This window comes from Phyllobates terribilis, unplaced genomic scaffold, assembly GCF_046119375.1.
Source record: "Phyllobates terribilis strain yellow unplaced genomic scaffold, ASM4611937v1 Scaffold_3__8_contigs__length_932513732, whole genome shotgun sequence".
NCBI classification, from domain to species: Eukaryota; Metazoa; Chordata; class Amphibia; order Anura; family Dendrobatidae; genus Phyllobates; species Phyllobates terribilis.
The window spans coordinates 314,896,770-314,916,572 of record NW_027362763.1 but is presented as its reverse complement, the minus strand read 5'-3'; the positions used below and the strand labels follow the sequence as shown (position 1 = coordinate 314,916,572).

The 19,803-nt window shown below is 48.8% G+C and overlaps 1 protein-coding gene across 1 annotated transcript in view; it reads left to right on the top strand.

Moving 5' to 3' along the window:
* LOC141259292 (T-kininogen 2-like) overlaps positions 1-19,803 on the top strand; it is a 119,892-nt gene that overhangs the window by 86,018 nt on the left and 14,071 nt on the right. The window contains exon 9 of the mRNA XM_073675005.1: positions 11,104-11,208. Within this exon, the coding sequence (XP_073531106.1) occupies positions 11,104-11,208 (105 nt within the window). The remainder of the gene's footprint in view (positions 1-11,103; positions 11,209-19,803) is intronic.

Here is a 19,803-nt window from a genome sequence, read left to right as displayed (position 1 = left end):
AAATGCTTTTTGTAAACAATGAAACAATCTTCCCTTTATGGGAGGTTAGGATACTTTAACGTTGCATGATAAATATATATATATTAGAAATATAGAAAACATCAAGAGACATTATGCATGTAGACAGATCAGTAGAAAACATTGTAGAAAAGTGTCAGTTCAGCAGCATGAGGGACCTGTCCCAAACCCTCAACGTAGGCCCTCGGTGGCTGCAGGGCATGGAGATCCGGAGTTGGACCTACAGTAGAGCCACACCAGACAGGTTTTGCTTCTGAGGTCTGAGGTAGAAGTAGAAGTGGGGTTTGCATAAAACCAATAGGGAGCACCTAAATAGGTGCAAACTATTTACAAAGTTAGTTTGTCTACTGCTTAGCATCCGCAGGGACAAAAGTCTCTTTCAACTGAATCCGGGTGTAAAAAGGAACATAACATAAAATAACAGTTCACACAAGGGGGAGATGCATCTCCCGGGGCTGCTCAAAAGTGGCATCCCCACCGGGGAAAGGGCTCATCCTTGCCAATGGAGCCTGACCGGTCCTCTGTAACTAGGTGCGTGGGGGCATCCTCCTTGAATACCCTGTGGACGTCCAGGGCATACCACCCACGCTCCCCGTGGTGGCGGGTGTAGGATACCAAAAACCCGGGTAGAGGTTCCGGCCAGGGTGGCCCTGCTCCAGCCGCGGCTCGACATCCCGCCGGTTGACGAACACGTCCCGGCTGAACTGTGGGCTGCGGATGAAGCCTCATCCTGCCACCTGGTGGAAGCGCACGATAATGCCTTCTTCCCGGGGGCGTGGACGGGTGGCCACCGCCTGATGGGCCTGTGTCTTGGCAGCCTTGGCATGCACCTCCAGGCGCTCACAGCGGATCCTCCTGTCTCGCTGCTCGTTCTCGAACTGGAGGAGCTCTTTTCTGCAAGTCTCCTCCCGCCTACGCGCTTCGGCCTGGGTCTCCCAGGGGAAACCCATCTGGTCGCCCCCTCGGTTGTCCCAGGCAAACTCTTTGGCCGCTTGACATGTGACCGAAGATGCAGGTAGCGGCAATAACAGGGGCTGCTGTGGGCCCTCTGTTGATGCGGACCAGTCCGGGTTGGGGCAGGTGTTCACCCAGGTAAGCGCAGGGTTCCCCGGATCGGGAGTCGGAAGGCATAGCAGGTCTCCGACAGTGGCGGTGGCTCGGGTCTCGGCCTCCGGAGACAGGAGCTGCTCCCATACGATGGCGCCCGGGGATAGGGGTTGTCGGCAGGATATCTAGGAGGGCTTCGGTGCGTCCCGCGCCCGGGATAGGGGTTTCGGCCCTACCCGCACTTGGGCTGCACGGGGCCTCCTGGGCTTCCTCCGCCTGGGCTGGAGCCTCACTTGTCAGGCGCGACGAGCTCTGGCTGCGGGCCTTGATCCTCCACAACACCTCTTCTCTCCACTCTGTGGCGACCAGTCGCTGGGCCTCTTCAACCCTCCGGGTCAGGTGCTGCGTTTCACCATGGAGGAACTCGGCCTCCTCCGCTGTCAGGTAAATTCCCTCCATAGCGAGGGAGGTAGCAGCAGGTGGGCCAGCTACGGAGGACATCTCCTTGGCTGCGTCCATCTTTGCTGCAGGGTGCGGTCTGTTTCTCCTCCTTCTTTTGGGGCGGCTCCAGGGCGGCTGGCTGACGGGCACTCCTTGGGACGTCCCATCCGTCTTGACGGACACTACTATGCAGACAGTCTCTAATGGAGGGGGCGGTCTGCACTTTTGGCGCCATTGGGGAGCCAGGCCCACGATGGGAGGACTTTGGTTGCTGTTGTTTTTGCACATAATGGCATCCGTTCTTCTTGGGCGGCACCACTTTAAGTGTGAAACGACAGTCTTTTGTGGAAAAGGCGCACAGTACCCGTCGGCAATGGGGATTAACTTCTTCCATTGCTGCGGGCACGCAATCCTGCCGACTACGCCAAGTTGTGACGACTCGCCCTCCCTGGGAGGTGGGGTACTCGGAGCTGGGCCTTGCTGATGTTGAGGGGATGCAGTCGTGGCCGTGACCCGTTCCGTGCCCAGGGCTGTCACATGAAAATAATGGGCCTGTTTGCTGAGTGGTTATTCGACTACGCCACCTGTGGTTTCTGGTGAAGGCCACCAGTGCTGCAACAGTCCTCTGAGGCTGGTGTTCTGGCAGCACGGTTGGTACTACTCCCCACAGGCGGAGTAGGCCTCAGGGCAGTATTTGGTGAAACTGTATGGAAGTATGGTGGGTGCAGTGCCACGCAGGAATAAACAAGCGGAGGCGGTGAATGAAGTCATCCAGGTCTTTACTCACTTTAGCCGCAAAGCTTCTCTCTGCTACACACGGTGTACTGCGGCCACCGGGAAGGGGGTTCAGCACTTCCCAGGTAGATCAGGAGCACCTGTCGAGACCCCGCTGATGTGTGTTCCTCTCCTTGGTAAGTTCTCCCACTGATCCTTCTCCTGACTATGTGTGGAATGAACGTGGTATAAGGCCGGGTCCCACTGGGTAAACGCAGTTTAAGAGATACAGGTGGCGACTCTGCTCCGTCCGTATCCACCCGGGATCCACTAAGCCTCCGGGCTTTTCTGACTGAGACGTGAAGTGACAGAGTCAGATATCGGGGGCCGGTTACCCCTTTTGCAGCAGGAATCCCTCTGACTAAGCCAGAGTGAGGAATACAGGTGGCGACTCCGCTCCGTCCGTATCCCCTGGGATCCTTTTGCCTGTGGAGCCTATCTCCTCTGCTCCCCTCCAAGGCCTTCTTAGAACAGGACCCTGACCGGGTAGAGACAGTCGTTAACTCTAACCCGCTCCTCGTCTCAAGGCCAAAGTACGAGGACCACGAATCTTCAGCCAGCTACAGACTCTTGCTGGACCCTGACAGAAGACCCTCAATCAAAGACCTTGAACTTAAGATGGCCGTAGATTAAATATGAATCAATAAGTGCTTCCTAAAAGTGTGTCCTCCACCCTCACCCACTACATGGTTCCCCCTATCTTTGGTTCCCCCCATCTCCTCTATCCCGGGCCGGGGCAGCACCCTGGTGCATTTAGGCCCCCTTACAGGACAGGAGTGGTGTAGTGTTCAGTGGTAAAGTAGGGTCCTGAGTGATGCTCCATCCTTACCCAGAAGAGGAGATACCACACCTCAAACTGAGGTGCAGTACCCCTGTGGCGACTGAACCCTCAGGGGCGCCACAATGGCCCAGACCAGGGCCAGGAACTCCAACTTAAAGCAGCTATAGTTCTCTGGGTTCCTCTCGGTCGGGCGGAGTTTCCTGCTTGCATAGGCGATCACCTTCTCTCGGCCATCCTGCTTCTGACTAAGTACAGCTCCTAATCCTTCGTTGCTGGCATCAGTGTACAGCAGGAACGGTTGGCTGTAGTCCGGGTAGGCTAGGATCTCTTCGCCGGTCAGGATCTCCTTTATCACCTTAAAGGATTCAGCTTGCTCCTTACCCCACTGGAACGGGGGATTTCTGCCTCTGGGGGACTGTCCTACTAGGAGGTTTGCAGAGGCGCCGCTTTCTTGGTATAGTCCTTCACAAACCTCCGGTAGTACCCGACTAGTCCAGGGAACTGACGTACCTCCTTGAGGCTCTTCGGCTCCGGCCATTTCTGGATGGCAGTGACCTTCTCCGGGTCTGGTGCTACTCCCTCTGGACTGACGATGTGCCCCAGGTACTGTACCTTTCGCTTGAGCAGGTGGCACTTTGAGGGCTTCAGCTTCATCCCATACCGGGACAGCGACTCAAATACCTCCGCCAGGTGCTTCAAGTGGTCGTCATACGTTTTGGAGTACACTATCACGTCGTCCAGGTATAGTAGTACAGTCTCAAAGTTGCGGTGTCCCAGGCAGCACTCCATCAATCTCTGGAACGTTCCGGGGGCGTTGCAGAGTCCAAACGGCATACTGTTGATCTCACAGAGTCCCATCAGTGTAGTGAAGGCCGTCTTCTCCCGATCCTCCTCAGCAACAGCTACTTGCCAGTACCCACTAGTGAGGTCAAGGGTGGAGAAGTAATTTGCAGACTTTAAGGCAGCCAGGGATTCATCTATACGTGGTAAAGGGTATGCATCTTTATGTGCAATGCGATTTACTTGTCTGTAATCTACACACATTGTCATGCTTCCGTCCTTCTTCCTGACTAGAACTAGGGGAGCTGCCCAGGGACTACAACTATCCCTTACTACCCCTGCCTGCTTCATGTTGTGCAACATCTCCTTCACCTTCTGGTAGTGTGCTGGTGGTATAGGCCTGTAACGTTCTTTGATGGGTGGATGGTCACCTGTGGGGATATGGTGTTGTACCCCCTTAATCCTCCCAAAGTCAAGTGGGTGCTTACTGAATACCTGCGCGTATTCCTGAACCACCCGTTGTACCCCCTACTTTTGATGGACAGGGGTGGTGTCTGTCCCAACATGGAACTGTTGACACCAATCCTCCACCTGGGTTGCCGGGTCATTATCCTCTACTTCGTCTGGTGAGGTTAAGGACTCCGCCGTGTGTATGGAGTTATTTACTGTGTACAATTTGGCAACAGTGGCATAGCGTGGTAATCTAACCTCGTCTTCCCCATAGTTCAGAAGACGGACGGGCACCCTCCCATTGCGTACATCCACTACCCCTCTGGCAGTTAAGAGTGTAGGTCTATGTTCTGAGCTAAGGGGCTCTACTACCGCCTGGTAGCTCTGTCCTTTGAGACCTATTGCTGCTCTACACCAAATCAGCATTTCACTCATCGGAGGAATCACAATGGGTACCGGGTCTGTCACCCGTACGTTACCAATTTCACGGCCTGACAGCTTTACCAGTTGCTGGTACATAAGGGCTCGGATCTCTTTCTGGAGCGCCCTTCTCTGCCCTGGTCTGGCAGTGTCAGCTATCTGTTGGAGCAAGAACAACACTTCTCCCAAACAGTTACTAACAATATTTGTGCCAAGTACGATATACAAGTCTGTATCATCAGGATTAGTCTCTACTACAATTAGTCTCTGGTCCTTCCGTTCCACTCTTCCCACCTTTACTGCCACATCCTTAACCCTGACTAGGTTAAGGGGGAGGCCGTTTGAGGCATATACGGAAAGATTTGGATCCGGTGGGTGAAGTTCGTCTATGGACCAGAACCTCTTGTAGAGGACATCAGGCATGATGGTTACCTGAGATCCTGTGTCCAGCAGAGTAGGTGTTGCGATGCCGTCCAGCATGATGGACAGGAAAGGTCTTCCTCCCACGAACTTGCGGTACCAGTTTGATGGGCCTGAGGGGTCTACTCCTGGGTGTCGGCCCTCGGCCCCAGGGTTTGCTCGTTTAAAGGACAGCTCCGGACGGCGTGACCTGTCTTGTGGCAGCGGTGGCAGACAGGGTCCTTCGGCGGGCGGCGTTGGTCGCTAGTCCTAGTTTCCCGCGGTTACGCTCGGCGGCACAACAATGGCGGCGATTTTCGCCACAGTTAAATACACAGTTCTGATTAAAAGCGCACAGTACCCAGTGTCAATGGGCACAACACTCCGTCGTTGCAGCGGGCACGGAATCCTGTTCGTGACGCCAGGAAGAGATGACGCGCCCAGGGGATGGGGACGACTCGGCGCCCGGGCCTTGTTGCCTGACTCTGGGGGATGTCGCGGTGGTCGGCTCCCGAGCCCGTACCCTGGGGTCACTCTTAAAAGAAGGGGAAGTTATATGGGATAGGGGAATGTTCGTGACGCCACCTGTGGTGTCTGGTGAGGATCACCAGCGCTGCGACAGTCCTCTGAGGCCGGTGTTTAGGCAGCTAAGTTGTTGCGCCTCCCCACAGGTGGAGCGGGGCCTCAGGGCAGCGTAAGTGTAGGGGGTGCAGGACAGAGGGGACCCAGCCGGGTCAGAGGAAGAATAGGCACACTCACACGACAGTTCATTTCAGTACCTTTACTGGTGGTGTTTCAGGCACGATCCAGGGCACTTTAGGGTGAAGGGTGCATATCAGGACTCTCCCCAGTGAGCGGGTGTGGGGCCTCCTGTTCCTTGCCTTTCCTTGATAAGTTTCTGACCTGCCTGGAGCTAGGCCTAACTTGGTCTCTGTCTTGCACCTGCTGACCTGGTGGTAGGGCCTTCTGTTGAAGTTCACACTCCCTGGTCTCTGGGGCCTCCGTGACTCCTGACCCTGGTATAACAGTCAGCTTTTGGTGTACCTGGGACATGTAGTTCGCCAGGGGTTCCGGTTGTTTCTGCTGGGTGTAAGGAATCCCTGCAGACGCGGACCCAGTGTCCGGTAAATGGTCTTGGGGTGAGCTGGTTAAGCTCCTCTGCCCCCTATGTTACTCTCCTTCCACTTGCCTTCGGCCACGCTCGGGGCCCTCACTAGGCTTCACACTGCAGCAGGTACGCTGCGCTTCGCCGCTCTTTTGGCGTCGGCATGCCCTAGGCTCACTAACTCGAGCTCTCTGAGTCTGGACTGAACTGACTGGGCTCCACTGCAGTCTAGCTTCTGTAGGAGCTCCTCTCAACAGACTGCCTGCCTAACTCCACCCTCCAGTATATATATCCCTCTCCGGGCTCCATCTGGTGGTCTGAGGTGGTAGGGTGGAGGTGTGTGAATGCTATGAGGGCCTCTTGTGGAGAAGTCCATCCATGCACCCCTCTGGGATCTGTGGCACCAATGCGCAGCAGGGCGCCACACTCCATCTGGTAGGCACCCTGATGGGGGTGTCGGCAGGTGTGCCTGCCGCCTCAGTCCTCGACACTGATGATCTAGGAGAAGGCCGTACTTCTGATGTAGGCCACAGCCTACCCACTCCCGCCGCCACAGGCCGGATGTTAGGATTCCTGCCGAGTCACAGGGGCCTGTCCGTGGCTGTACGTCTGTCTCCACCACCCGCAGGGAGGGGCTCCTAAGCCCTCGCCTGCAACGAGGGGTTACTTCAGGGCTCAAACAATCCGAGGCCCTCGTTCTCTTGGACCTCCGTGTGGACCCCTCACGCAGCTCCTGGCCTCTTCCGCCTCCAAGCATGCCAGCAATCTGCTGCTGCAGCCATCCATCACCTCTCGTCCTGGCTGCAGCTTGTAGCTGTCCAAGGAGGGCCTCTAGATCAGCCATGACGTAAGCTTCCTTGTTGTGTGGGGTACTCTCTAGTAGGAAGTTTGATCCCAAAATGGCCTCCCTTTCCCGCACTATTCCTTATATACCCCTTAACCACCGCCCCTAAATCCGCCCCTGCACTTTCTTGATCCTATAGACACCTTTATTTTTAAACTTGAAGGCCCTCACAGCAAACCCAGTCATGGAGGCCTAATTCCATTTGTTTCCAGCCCCCTTCTTTGCTTAGGGCACAGACAAACAGCCGTATTGCTCATGAGAGGATCACATCAAAGTGCACGGACTGGCCTGGCAACTCTGCTGACCGGAGCGGGACAGCGTGATGTATTTCTATGCAGCAGTCATGTTCAGGTCAGGAGAGCCCACGGTCAGTCTGAGGATTGCGATGTGATCCTCACAATGAGAGAAATGGCTGTCTTATAGTGTTCTTTGAAACAATTGTACCTGCTGATTCCAGATCTTTTTGTAGCTTTCTACAGGTGGTTCTTGGCTCATGGACAACTAATCTGATAATTCTTTTCACTCCTCTGTCTTGATGTACAATACAAAGTTATATTGTGGTACCGTGTTAGCCAGAAAAATCAATATAAATACTTTTATGCCCAAAAATGACAAATGTATTTGTAATATTGCCTGACGAAGGAGCCCCTGTGCCCCGAAAGCTTGCATATATATATTTTTTTCTGGTTAGCCAATAAAGTTATCACTCCGAGAATACTTTTGTCATTTTTGGACATTAAAGTATTTACACCACTCCTCTGTCTGAAATCTTGCTGGGAGCACCTAGTTGTATGCTATTAGCCAGACAAATTCAAAATATAAAATGATAAGCCACCACTGTGGCCCCCATTAACTATAATCTCTGCAGCCCAATAAATACAATTAATCAGTCACTGTGACTCTCCCCTCAATTATTTTTAAGGCTATGTGGACATGTTGCATTTTTGTTGTGGAAAATATGGAGCATTTTACAGTACCAACAAAGTAAATGAGTTTCCGAAATCTAGTGCACATGTTGCCTGTTCTTTCGTTGAAGATTTGCAGTAGATTCAAATCTGCAGCATGTCAATTCATGCAGCTTTTTTGCAGGATATTTCACCCATACTATGAGTGGGAAGAGATACGCAAAAATGAATGTAAAAAAAGTGTATTTTAGCAGCGTTTTTCCTGCCAATACATCAGGATTTTCAGAACAATTTTCTGCTACAACTCCTGAATGTGTGCACAATTCCTTAATGCCTCTGATGTGTACTTCCCCCACAATTCATTATAAGTTCCCCCACACAATTTGGGCTCAGAGCGACGGGTCAGATTGCCCCCATTATAAGCTGCCCTGCAAGGGCCCCTCTCCACCTATGGGTTCTGATGCAGCTGCATTGGCGGCATGTCCGACCCTAGATGGATTGGCTTTTATGGACTTGGCGAAGCGATTATGATGACAGCGAAACACTCGTAGAGGTCTGTGGGGGCTTCCTCCTTGTGCTGGCTGCTCCACTGGTGTCTGCTTTTCAATTTTGGTATGTGTTGGGCATTTATGATATGATGGTGATCCATCCATTTACGTACTGTATATATAACTCAGTACATGGATATTTAGCTTGTATTACATTATAAATCAAGTTTGATTGTCATTATACCTGTGTGCTTTTGTTCATATTTAAACCAGCATCGTCAATTTTGGCACAATGCTTATCTCATTGATTTGAGTGATGCTGATTTACTATGTTTCTGTCCCAAACTGTGACTACTGACACTACTGGCTGCGTTCAGCCTCATTTGTATGTTCGTTTCATGTCTTACATATTGTGTGTTATTTGTGATACATGTTTTTTAAAATTTGTGTTTAAGAAAAATTTAGTTTTAACTTTGAATCTATTTAAGACTCCAGTATCCTCCTTGTTTTTCATATGTACGAATGGGGTTATCCTGAGGGTTTTCTCGGGGCATTATTTCCCCTTTGACTCTCTCAATATCTTTTTGTTGCCCTACCTGGGTGTGTGTTTATGATCAAGAACTTGTTCACTCGCTGCATTTTTGTGGCAAATTTGTAAATACTGCTAATTGTTTCCTTGCAGATTTTAACCATCAAAGTGTTTTTCATATCTACAACATGTCAGTTCTTTCAGCGTATTTGCAGCGTGTTTCACTCATTCAAATAAATGGAGGAAAAACGCATCCAAAATGTGCTCCAAAACATGCTTACAGTGGCATGTAAAAGTTTGGGCACCCCTAGTCAAAATCACTGTTATTGTGAACAGTTAAGCAAGTTGAAGATGAAATGATCTCTAAAAGGCATATTGTTAAAGATGACATATTTCAGTTGTATTTTAGGCAAATAAATATATATATTGTCTTTTTTTTTCATTTTAAAAAATTACAATAAGGGAAATGGGCCTATGCAAAAGTTTGGGCACCCTTGGAGATTTGTGTGCTTTGATAATTTTGACCAAGGTTTCTGACCTTAATTAGCCTGTTAGGGTTATGGCTTTTTCACTACCATCGTTAGGAAATGCCAGGTGTTGAAAATTTCCCAGCTTTATAAAAACCAAGCCTCCTCTATCTTTATGCCAAAAAAACAGCAGCCATGGTTTCTTCTAAGCAGCTACCTAGCACTCTGAAAATGAAAATGGTGGAGGCCCATAAAGCAGGAGAAGGCTAAAAGAAGATAGCAAAGTGTTTTCAAGTTGCCCTTTCCTCAGTTTGAAATGTAATTAAGAAATGGCAGTTAACAGGAACAGTGAAGGTCAAGATAAGGTCTGGAAGACCAAGCAAAATTTCAGTGAGAGCTGTTCGTACGATTGCTAGAGAGGCAAATCAGAACCCCCCTTAACCTCAAAAGACCTACAGAAAGATTTAGCAGACTCTAGCTTTGTGGTTCATTGTTCTACTGTTCAGAGACACCTGCACAAATATGACCTTCATGGAAGAGTCATCAGAAGAAAACCTCTCCTGCAGCCTCAACATAAAATTCAGCATCAGAAGTATGCAAAAGAACATCTAAACAAGCCTGATACATTTTGGAAACAAGTTCTGTCGACCGAAAAGGTTAAAATAGAAGTCTTTGGCCACAATGATCAAAGGTATGTGTGGAGAAAAAAGGCCACCAAATTTCAGGAAAATAACATCTCGCCAACCATTAAGCATGATGTGGTCAATCATGCTTTGGGGTTGTGTTGCAGCCGATGGTACAGGGGACATTTCACGGGTAGAGGGAACAATGGATTCAATGAAATTTCAACAAATTCTTGATGCAAACATAACACCATCTGTAAAAAAGCTGAAGTTGAAAAGAGGATGGCTTCTACAAATGGTTAATGATCCTAAACAAACATCAAAATCCACAATAGGCTACCTCAAAAGGTGCAAGCTGAAGGTTTTACAATGGCCCTCACAGTCCCCTCTTCTGAACATCAATGAAAATCTATGGCTACACCTCAAAATAGCAGTGCATGCAAGATGACCAAGGAATCTCACAGAACTGGATGGATTTTCCAAGGAAGAATGGATGAAAATCCCTCAAACAAGAATTGAAAGACTCTTGTCTTGCTACAAAAAGCTTTTACAAGCTGTGAAACTTTCTAAAGGGGGTGTTACTAAGTACTAACCATGCAGGATGCCCAAACTTTTGCATTGGTCCATTTTCCTTTTTTGTCATTTTTAAAATGTAAAAGATTAAAAAAATATATATTTTTTGCCTAAAATACAAAGGAAATCTGTTATCTTTAACTTCAGGCCTTTTAGAGATCATTTCATCTTCAACTTGCTTAACTGTTCACAATAACACTAATTTTGACCAGGGGTGCCCAAACTTTTACATGCCACTGTATTTTTCTGCCTACACTCTGGTTTTTGTTGCAGAAAAATCTGTGCGCATACACTAATACAAGTTGTGTGTCAATAGACAAGATAATATATTCAGTCTGTTTTCTTCATGTGGATACAAACTGCAAACACGTATTAATAAGAATAAAGACTGTCAACATATTGCATCATTCTGGGTCAATACTCAGGCATTCATATTTTATTCCTACTATATTTCTCTAGTTTCAAAATGGCCATAAATACAATGTGGACCTTGGAATCCAGGAGACCAATTGTTCAAAAGTAGACGATATCCTCGGAGAGAAATGTGACATCAAAGAACAGGGTGTAAGTCTAAAAATTATAATTGAAATTAAAAACAAATAAATAAACATGAATTTTAGGGTTACTCCCATCTCAGCCATTCATGACTAACTCAGGAGTAACGCTCTCTGTACTACTGTATTTCATAATGCCCATAAGTTTCATATTCCTTTCTTGTCCTGTTTTACATTTTCTCTTAGCTAAACTGTAGCAAGTTCCCATGATTGTCTATAGGTAAAACATTTTAGATCCTGAACCTATGTCTCTTTGTCAAATTTTAATTAAAAAAAGTCAAATCTCTCAGCCTGAGAAAGAAAATGGTATAAGATGCGTACCACCACACTGACTTTTTGTGTTTTGATGCCAATCCGGTTTTGTGTTGTACAGCTGTGCAACATCTGACATTATAGTTGCAGTATTTTCTATGGGGTTGTGAGGTCGCACATCACTAGTCAGACTTTGTTTACTTAGGTCTTCATTCAATGGCAGGATAACCTCTGAAATGAGAGTAGCGAAGTGGCCAACAGGTTTTACAGCCAGCCCATCAGATGGTTTATGCGCATCAAACCATCAATAGTGCCATGAAGGGAACTTTAACAATATGTTAAAAAAATATTGAAGTGGCCATACTTTGTTCTAATATGTAAATGAGCTGGCATGTGTCCCGAAGGTGGTCCCAGTCCCAGGAAAATCTCCAGTTCTCTCTAAACCACAACCTAATTCCATGTCCCTTAATGAATGCTTGCACCCGACATATGAACGAGATTTAGGCATGGACCAGAGTGTTGGGTCACAATGGTGAAACCGTTACCCAAGGCAAAGAGATCTGTGACCACACATGTCTAAAATACCCATTCAGCTTATGTAATGTAAGTCAACCATCCTTCAACCAAACATTAATAGCCTACACTAAATCCTTTAGTCTGGGTGTACAAGTTGCCTTTTTGCTGCATTTTGTCAGTGCAGATTTGTCTCAAAACCTGAAAGGTTTCCTGACGACAGCAAAGTGAATGCGAATCCTGAAGTCTCCTGCACACGTTGCTGATTTGTGACTGGCAGATTTAAATCTGCAACATGTCAATTCTTTCAGCGTTTTTGTTGCAGAATTCACTCATACTAATGAATGGGCAAAAACGCAAGTAAAAAACGCATGTTTTTGCTGCTATGTTTTTCCTGCCAAGAGGTGCAGACATTTCTGAACCAAATGCTTAACGTTTGTGCACATACACTTAAATAGGACTTTTCATCAGTTTTGAGCATGTTAAAGAAACACTCGCATTAACTTTTTTCCTATGTAAATGTTAGTATAGTGTATACTCACTTATCAATGTCTTCTCCGGTATAATGCGCTGTTCCGCTCCTCTTCTGAATCACCTGACGGCAATTCACATTATGCTTTATATCTGAGCCAGAAGTCTCTCTTAGGCCACGGCCCCACTATCAGTATTTGGTCAGTATTCGGTCAGTATTTTTTCTCAGGAGTGGGAGCCAAAACCAGGAGTGGATGATAAATGCAGAATTGGTGACTTGTTTCTATTACACCTTTTCTCTGATTGTTCCTCACCTGGTTTTGGTTCCCACTCCTGAGAAAAAATACTGATAGTGGGGCGGTGGCCTTACAATGTAAGCGTATGACGCTCCTTAGGCTTAAATTGTAAAAGTCACTTCTAGGTCACACAAAGCACAGTGTGATCAGAAGAGTCTCAACTGCCATCACGTGACTCAGAAAAGGAGCAGAACAGTGGTGAATGTCAGAGAAGACAGAGATAGCTGAGTATATTAACACACATTATACTAACATTTACAAATTTATACTAGATTATGCCATCAAATAGATAGGGAGTTAGGAGAAAAATTACTTTGCCTTCGCACCACCCCTTTAACAACTTGAAAGATTATTTCAAGACCAAAATGATATTTCTTTAACAGATTACATATCAATGAATCAAGGTATATCCATTACTTGTTTATGAGTTTCACACCATTTTGTAGATCACTGTATTCCAATGCATATGTAAATTTCTCCAAAGTGACCCCCTTTTCCATCTCAACCACAGTCATATATGAAAGCAGATGAACAAATCTGCATCTGAAGGTGCCAATGCACCTCAGCTCTCTCTCAACCACCTCGTACACCTGGTTTGGCTAACATATCTCTTGAGATTCACTTATATACATGAATGATTGGCTGATGTGTTTTCACTGAAAAAAGTATACTATCTAGTGGAAGAACAAAAGGATGGGGCATTTGATTTCAAACTGCCTAATCTTTATCTCCCAAGACATAATCTATCGGGAAAGAGTTGGGAGACCTCATACACATTGTATTATAGGCTTGGTCCACTCTATAGCCAGCTTTAATCTAATGTGTTTAGGGGTCTTTACTATGAAGATAATGTAACTTTAATCATTCTGGTTTATCTCTATCTTTCAATAAAGTTTTTGAAATTTTTTTATATGTTGCAGGCCTTTTAAAGGGAATCTGGCACTAGGCTTTTGCTACCTCATCTGAGAGAAGCATGATGTAGAGGCAGGGACCCTGATTCCAGGGATGTGTCACTTAGTGGTCTGTGCAATGTCATTTTGATAAAATCACTGTATCATCTACTGCAGATCTACCAGTTCTCTAAATGTTGAGCCATATATAACATATAACACTGTCAATGCCACTAATTGACTGCTTTATGTCTACACTGTACATTGGCAGAACGCTGCTAATCAGTGGTGGGGGTGGGATTACGCAAAGCAGGAGGACTACATGGCATGACAACTAGTCCTCTAGTGATAATCTCCTGCTAATAAAACACTAATTTTATTGAAACAGCATCAAGCAGCCCAATAAGTGACAGTGCTGGATTCAAGGTCTCTGCCCCTACCTACTAACATATTCCCGTTAAATATACAGGTGCATCTCACTAAATTAAAATAGCATCAAAAAGTTAATTTATTTCAGTTCTTAAATACAAAAAGTGGAACTCATATATTATATACAGTCATTACAAACAGAGTGATCTATTTCAAGTGTTTATTTCTGTTGATGTTGATGATTATGGCTTACAGCCAATGAAAACACAAAAGGCATTATCTCAGCAAATTAAAATAATTAACAAAAAACACCTGCAAAGGCTTCCTAAGCATTTAAAAAGGTCCCTTAGTCTGTTTCAGTAGGCTCCACAATCATGGGGAAGACGGCTGACTTGACAGATGTTCAGAAGGCAGTCATTGACATACTCTACGAAGTCCCAGAGTTCCAATTTTCATTTGGAAATCAAGGTCCCAGAGTCTGGAGGAAGAGTGGAGAGGCAGACAATCCAAGCTACTTGAGGTCTATTGTGAAGTTTCCATAATCAGTGATGGTTTGGTGAGTCATGTCATCTGCTGGTGTAGTAGGTCCACTGTGTTTTATCAAGACCAAAGTCAGTGCAGCTGACGCGCCCCTGGGCCTGCTGTGTTGCGCAGCGTCTCGCGCACGGGGGCTTACCCGGAACCGGATCAGATGAGGGTTGTAGTCTCCGAGTGGCGGGGACCCGGTCCGTGCCCAGGGGGTCAGACTCAGTGTGTGGCAGTCTTGATAGATGTTATTTGAGTGTCGACTACGCCACCCGTTGATTTGCAGCTATGGAGCTGCCGCTGCAGGGCAGACCGCTGAGGCCGGTGTAGAATTGTGCAGCGTGATAGTATAACCCCCAACGGGAGGGGTATGGCCTCAGGGCAGCCGACGTGGAAGATGGGGATAGCAGGAACCACTCAGAGACGGTGCGGTGTAATTCAGGGTCTTTACTGGTAACAACGATAGACCCTCCCGGAGTACTTGCTAGCGAACGGGGTCTGGTCAGTCCTTGAGCAGATGGGATCTCCCCTGGCCAGGCGGAGTTGTAGGCCTCCCAAACTGACTGTACTCTTCTGGCTACCTTGCTAGAAGCGGATATAAGTAGCCCACGTCCCTGAGTGTACCGTGTGGTGCTCACCTGTATGGCCGGTGACTCGGGGCCTTCTATTGGCTTCCGCTCCACGATGGCGGTGCTGGTCCCACACGTGTGACCGTGCCTTCGGGTTTCTGGGCCTGAGGACCTGAAATCCCCTGCCGGTCGGCTTCTGCTGCTGGGTAAGAGTTAGTCCCCACAGCCTCGGACGCCGGGTCCGGTAAGAAAGCTTCTCAGTCAGGGCGAGCTCTGCAGCTGCCAGCCCCTGACTCGTAGTAGTATTGCTCCCACTGAGCTCCAGCTGTTTCTTCCTATGACTGTCTCTTGTCTCTACTCTCCTTGACTCCTAACCCTGCTTCAGCCCCGGGTTTATATAGGGGAAGTTCTTCCCCTCCCAAGACTGGGCAGGAGGTGTGGCATGCACAGGATCCCTGACCAAAGGACCTCCCACCTGCTCTCAGACATAACATCTCTATCACTGTGGCAACCAGACCCCTGGGGTGTCACATTCCCCCCTAGTGAAATTTAGTACTCCGGGACTAAACATATTTTAGAAAAACATAACAAGATAAAAACAATAATAATACAATAAGAAAAACATATAAAGATGGTTACGGCATGTCCGTAACCGGGTGCAGTCTTTGAAGACAAGCAAGGTGTCCATTTCACCAAAACAGGGAGAAGTAACCAGGTAGGGGTTTGTCCTACCCCGAGTCCTTAACAGTCTTTAGTCCGTCCTGGGTTACGCTCCAACTATGTACAAGGATTCCCGGTAAATCCACCAAGGACTCCTACAAATAACTAGAAACACAAAATTATACACAAGCAACAATACACAGGTAAACATAAATAAAACAATTTATACACTTCAAATCCTCCACCGTGCGGGTAACTGGCCTCTAGTGGCCCTAGTGGACCTACGGAGCTGACTGCCTAGCCCTGAACTACAGGGTGTAGGAGCTGTCAAGGGTAAACTGGGCAGCTGTCTACCGGCTCTTTGGCTCACTAGGGATATGGCAGGCTCACTGCAAGCAGAGGGTTGATCCTCCTGGTCTGCGGGTGTGGGGTCTTCTGCCTCCTGGACCGGCTGTTCTTCCAGCTCTACCTGTTGCTCCGTAGGTGCTTGGGATGCTGGTTGGAGGAAGGTGAGTACGGGTACCACAACTGCACCATTGACTTGAGTCCAAGACCGAGGGAAGTCCCCGAGCACAGTACTAACCATATCTTCCCTTTCCTGTACGGGTCGATGGTCTTCTTGTTCCTCTTCAGGGTTCCTCAGTTGTTCGGGACACTTCTTCAGGTGGTCCCGGGATACAATAGCTGTGGTTTCCCCTCCGTCTTTACTGATGGTACAAACCTTCGGGTTCTCATGGCTTGAGGGCAGTACGGTGTACGGGTCCTTTTCCCACTGGTCGTCCAACTTGTGGAGCCTTCTCTTCCTCTTCAAGACCTGCTCTCCGGGTACCAGGGGAACAGCGGGAGCATACTGGTTGTAAGTTTTCTCTTGTCTTTCCCTAGCCTGACAGAGACTTCGCTCCACGCTCTCCTGTACTCTCCGGTACTGCTGCTGCCTCTCCGTGTCCCAGTCTGTTTCTGGTGAAGTGTCCTCGGGTGTCAGGACTCCCATTTCCAGGTCAACAGGTAACTTACCAGGTCTTGCCCTCATTAGGTAAGCCGGGGTACAGTTGGTGGAACCTACCGGGATGTGGTTGTATAGGTCCACCAGATCGGGCAACTTCTCAGGCCACAGACTGCGTTCTTCCAGGGGCAACGTTTTTAAAAGATCCATTACCACCTGGTTCATTTTCTCACAAAGTCCATTAGTTTGCGGATGGTAGGGTGTCGTCCTTATCTTCCGGCAGCCATACAGATTGCAGAATTCCTGGAAGACCTCCGCTTCAAAGGCAGGTCCCTGGTCCGTCAGCACTTGGTCCGGGTACCCGTGTGGACGGCAAAAGTGCTGCTGGAAGGCTCTAGCTGCTGTTTGAGCCGTTAAGTCCTTGACGGGGACGACAACCAAGAACCGGGAGTAATGATCCACGATGGTTAACGCGTAGACGTAGCCACTTCTGCTTGGGGTCAGTTTTACATGATCCAAGGCTACCAGTTCCAACGGTTGCCGGGTGACGATGGACTGCAGGGGAGTCTTCTGGCTGGCACGGTCCTTCCTTCTCAGGTTGCACGGGCCACAGTCTCTGCACCACTTCTCAATGGTTCCCCTCATGCCTACCCAGTGGAATCGCTCGCGCAGCAGGAACTCCAGCTTCTTCCACCCGAAGTGTCCAGCTCCGTCGTGGTATGCCTCCATCACCATGGCTGCGTCTCTTCGTGGCACCACTACTTGCCAGAGTAGTTCATGCGTCCGGGAGTTAACCATTCTGCGGCACAACTTCCCCTTGTAAAGGAACAGTCGACTCTTCTCTGCCCATAGTTGTTTGGCTTCCTCCGGAGCGTCTGGTTCAAGGCAAGCCTCCAGGCGAGTCAGCATCTCCTTCACTAGTCGGACGGCAGGGTCGCTGTCTTGTGTTTCCGCCCAGTTGTAGTGAGGTAAGGGGTTCAACGTAGCAGCCTGCTTACTCCTTACCCGGTGGGAATACTGGATAGTCCCATGACGGTGGAACGCAGGGAGTTCAACTTCTTCCAGTCCCTCCGGATCTTCTCCTTCATCCGGCAGGTTGGGCATCCTGGACAGGGCATCCGCGTTGGTATTGGAGCGTCCGGCCCGGTATTTGATTGTGAACTCGTAGTTGGACAGACGGGCCATCCACCTCTGCTCCAGGGCACCGAGTCTTGCCGTGTCCAGGTGTGTCAACGGGTTGTTATCCGTGTACACGGTGAACCGGGAAGAAGCGAGGTAATGCTTAAAGCGCTCGGTGACTGCCCATACTACGGCCAGGAACTCTAGCTTAAATGAGCTGTAATTCTCGGGGTTCCTTTCGGTGGGTCGCAGTTTTCGGCTGGCGTAGGCGATTACTCGTTCCTTCCCCTGCTGGATCTGGGACAGTACGGCTCCTAGCCCGATGTTACTGGCGTCGGTGTAGAGGATAAAGGGCTGGCTATAATCCGGGTACGCCAGGATTTCGTCCCCCGTGAGGGCCATCTTCAGCTGGCGGAAGGACTCTTCTTCCAACTCCTCCCATTTGAAGGGCGGCTTCTGGTTCTTGGCCTTCCGGGACTGGCCTATCAGGAGGTCCTGCATAGGTGCTGCCTTTTTGGTGAAACCGGGAATAAACCTTCGGTAGTAGCCTACCAACCCGAGGAACTGCCGCACTTCTTTTACGCTGGAGGGGCTTGGCCATTCCTTAATTGCGGTGATCTTATCAGGGTCGGGAGCCACTCCGTCAGCGCTCACCACGTGTCCCAGGTACTGCACCTTTGGTTTCAGGAGGTGACACTTGGAGGGTTTCACCTTTAGGCCGTAACTCGCCAGAGCTTCGAACACTTCCGCCAGGTGTTTCAGGTGGTCCTCATACGTCTTGGAATATACGATGACATCGTCCAGGTACAACAAGACCGTCTCGAAGTTTCTGTGGCCCAGACAACACTCCATTAGTCGTTGGAAGGTTCCTGGTGCGTTGCAGAGTCCGAACGGCATGCAGGTGAACTCGCTAAGTCCCATCGGGGTGGTGAATGCGGTCTTCTCCCGGTCCGCCTCTGCTACAGGAACCTGCCAGTACCCGCTAGTGAGATCCAAGGTAGAGAAGAAGTTAGCAGATCTTAAAGCAGCCAATGACTCCTCTATCCTTGGTAAGGGGTACGCATCCTTGTGTGTGATACGGTTGATTTTCCGGTAATCTACACACATCCTCATGGTGTTGTCTTTTTTTCTGACTAAGACTAGTGGAGCTGCCCAGGGGCTACAGCTATCCCTGATCACCCCAGCCTCCTTCATGTCTCTAAGCATCCCCTTGGCGTGTTGGTAGTGGGCAGGGGGTACGGGTTGATACCTCTCTTTTATAGGAGGATGGTCTCCCGTGGGGATGTGGTGTTCTACCCCCTTGACTCGCCCGAAGTCTAACGGGTGTTTACTGAACACTCTCTCGTACTCCTGAACCACCCGATAGACTCCTTGTTTCTGGTGTGAGGGAGTGGAGTCAGTACCCAGATGTAGTTGCTGACACCAGTCCTCCATGTTTTTCTTAGAGCCGTTACCTTCCTCCGGGTGAGATGGAGGCAAGGGTTCCACAGATTGTATAGAATTTTGGTTAATGGTATATAATTTGGCTAGCGTGGCATACCGGGGCAGGTACACTTCCCTCTCCCCGATATTTATTATGCGAACGGGCACCCTCCCATGGCGTACATCAACCACCCCCTGTGCTGTCAAAATGGTGGGCCTACTGTCTGAGTAAACTGGTTCTACCATTGCCTGGTAATCCCTACCTCTCAGACCAATAGCTGCCCGGCACCAAATCATCATTTCACTTTTTGGGGGCATGGCAATAGGAAAAGGGTCACACATTCTTACGCTACCAATCTCACCGCCGGAGAGTTCCACCTGTTGCCGTCGCATCAGTGCCCGGATCTCTTTCTGGAGCACCCGCTGCTCGCCGGAGCTGGCGTTCTTGGCAACCTGCTGTAAAAGGAAAATCACCTCTGCAAGACAATTTTCAATTACATTAGTTCCTAGAGTTATTTTTGGGCGACTCTCATGTTTGTCAATATCTACAATGATCAGTCCCTGTGCTGCCAGTTC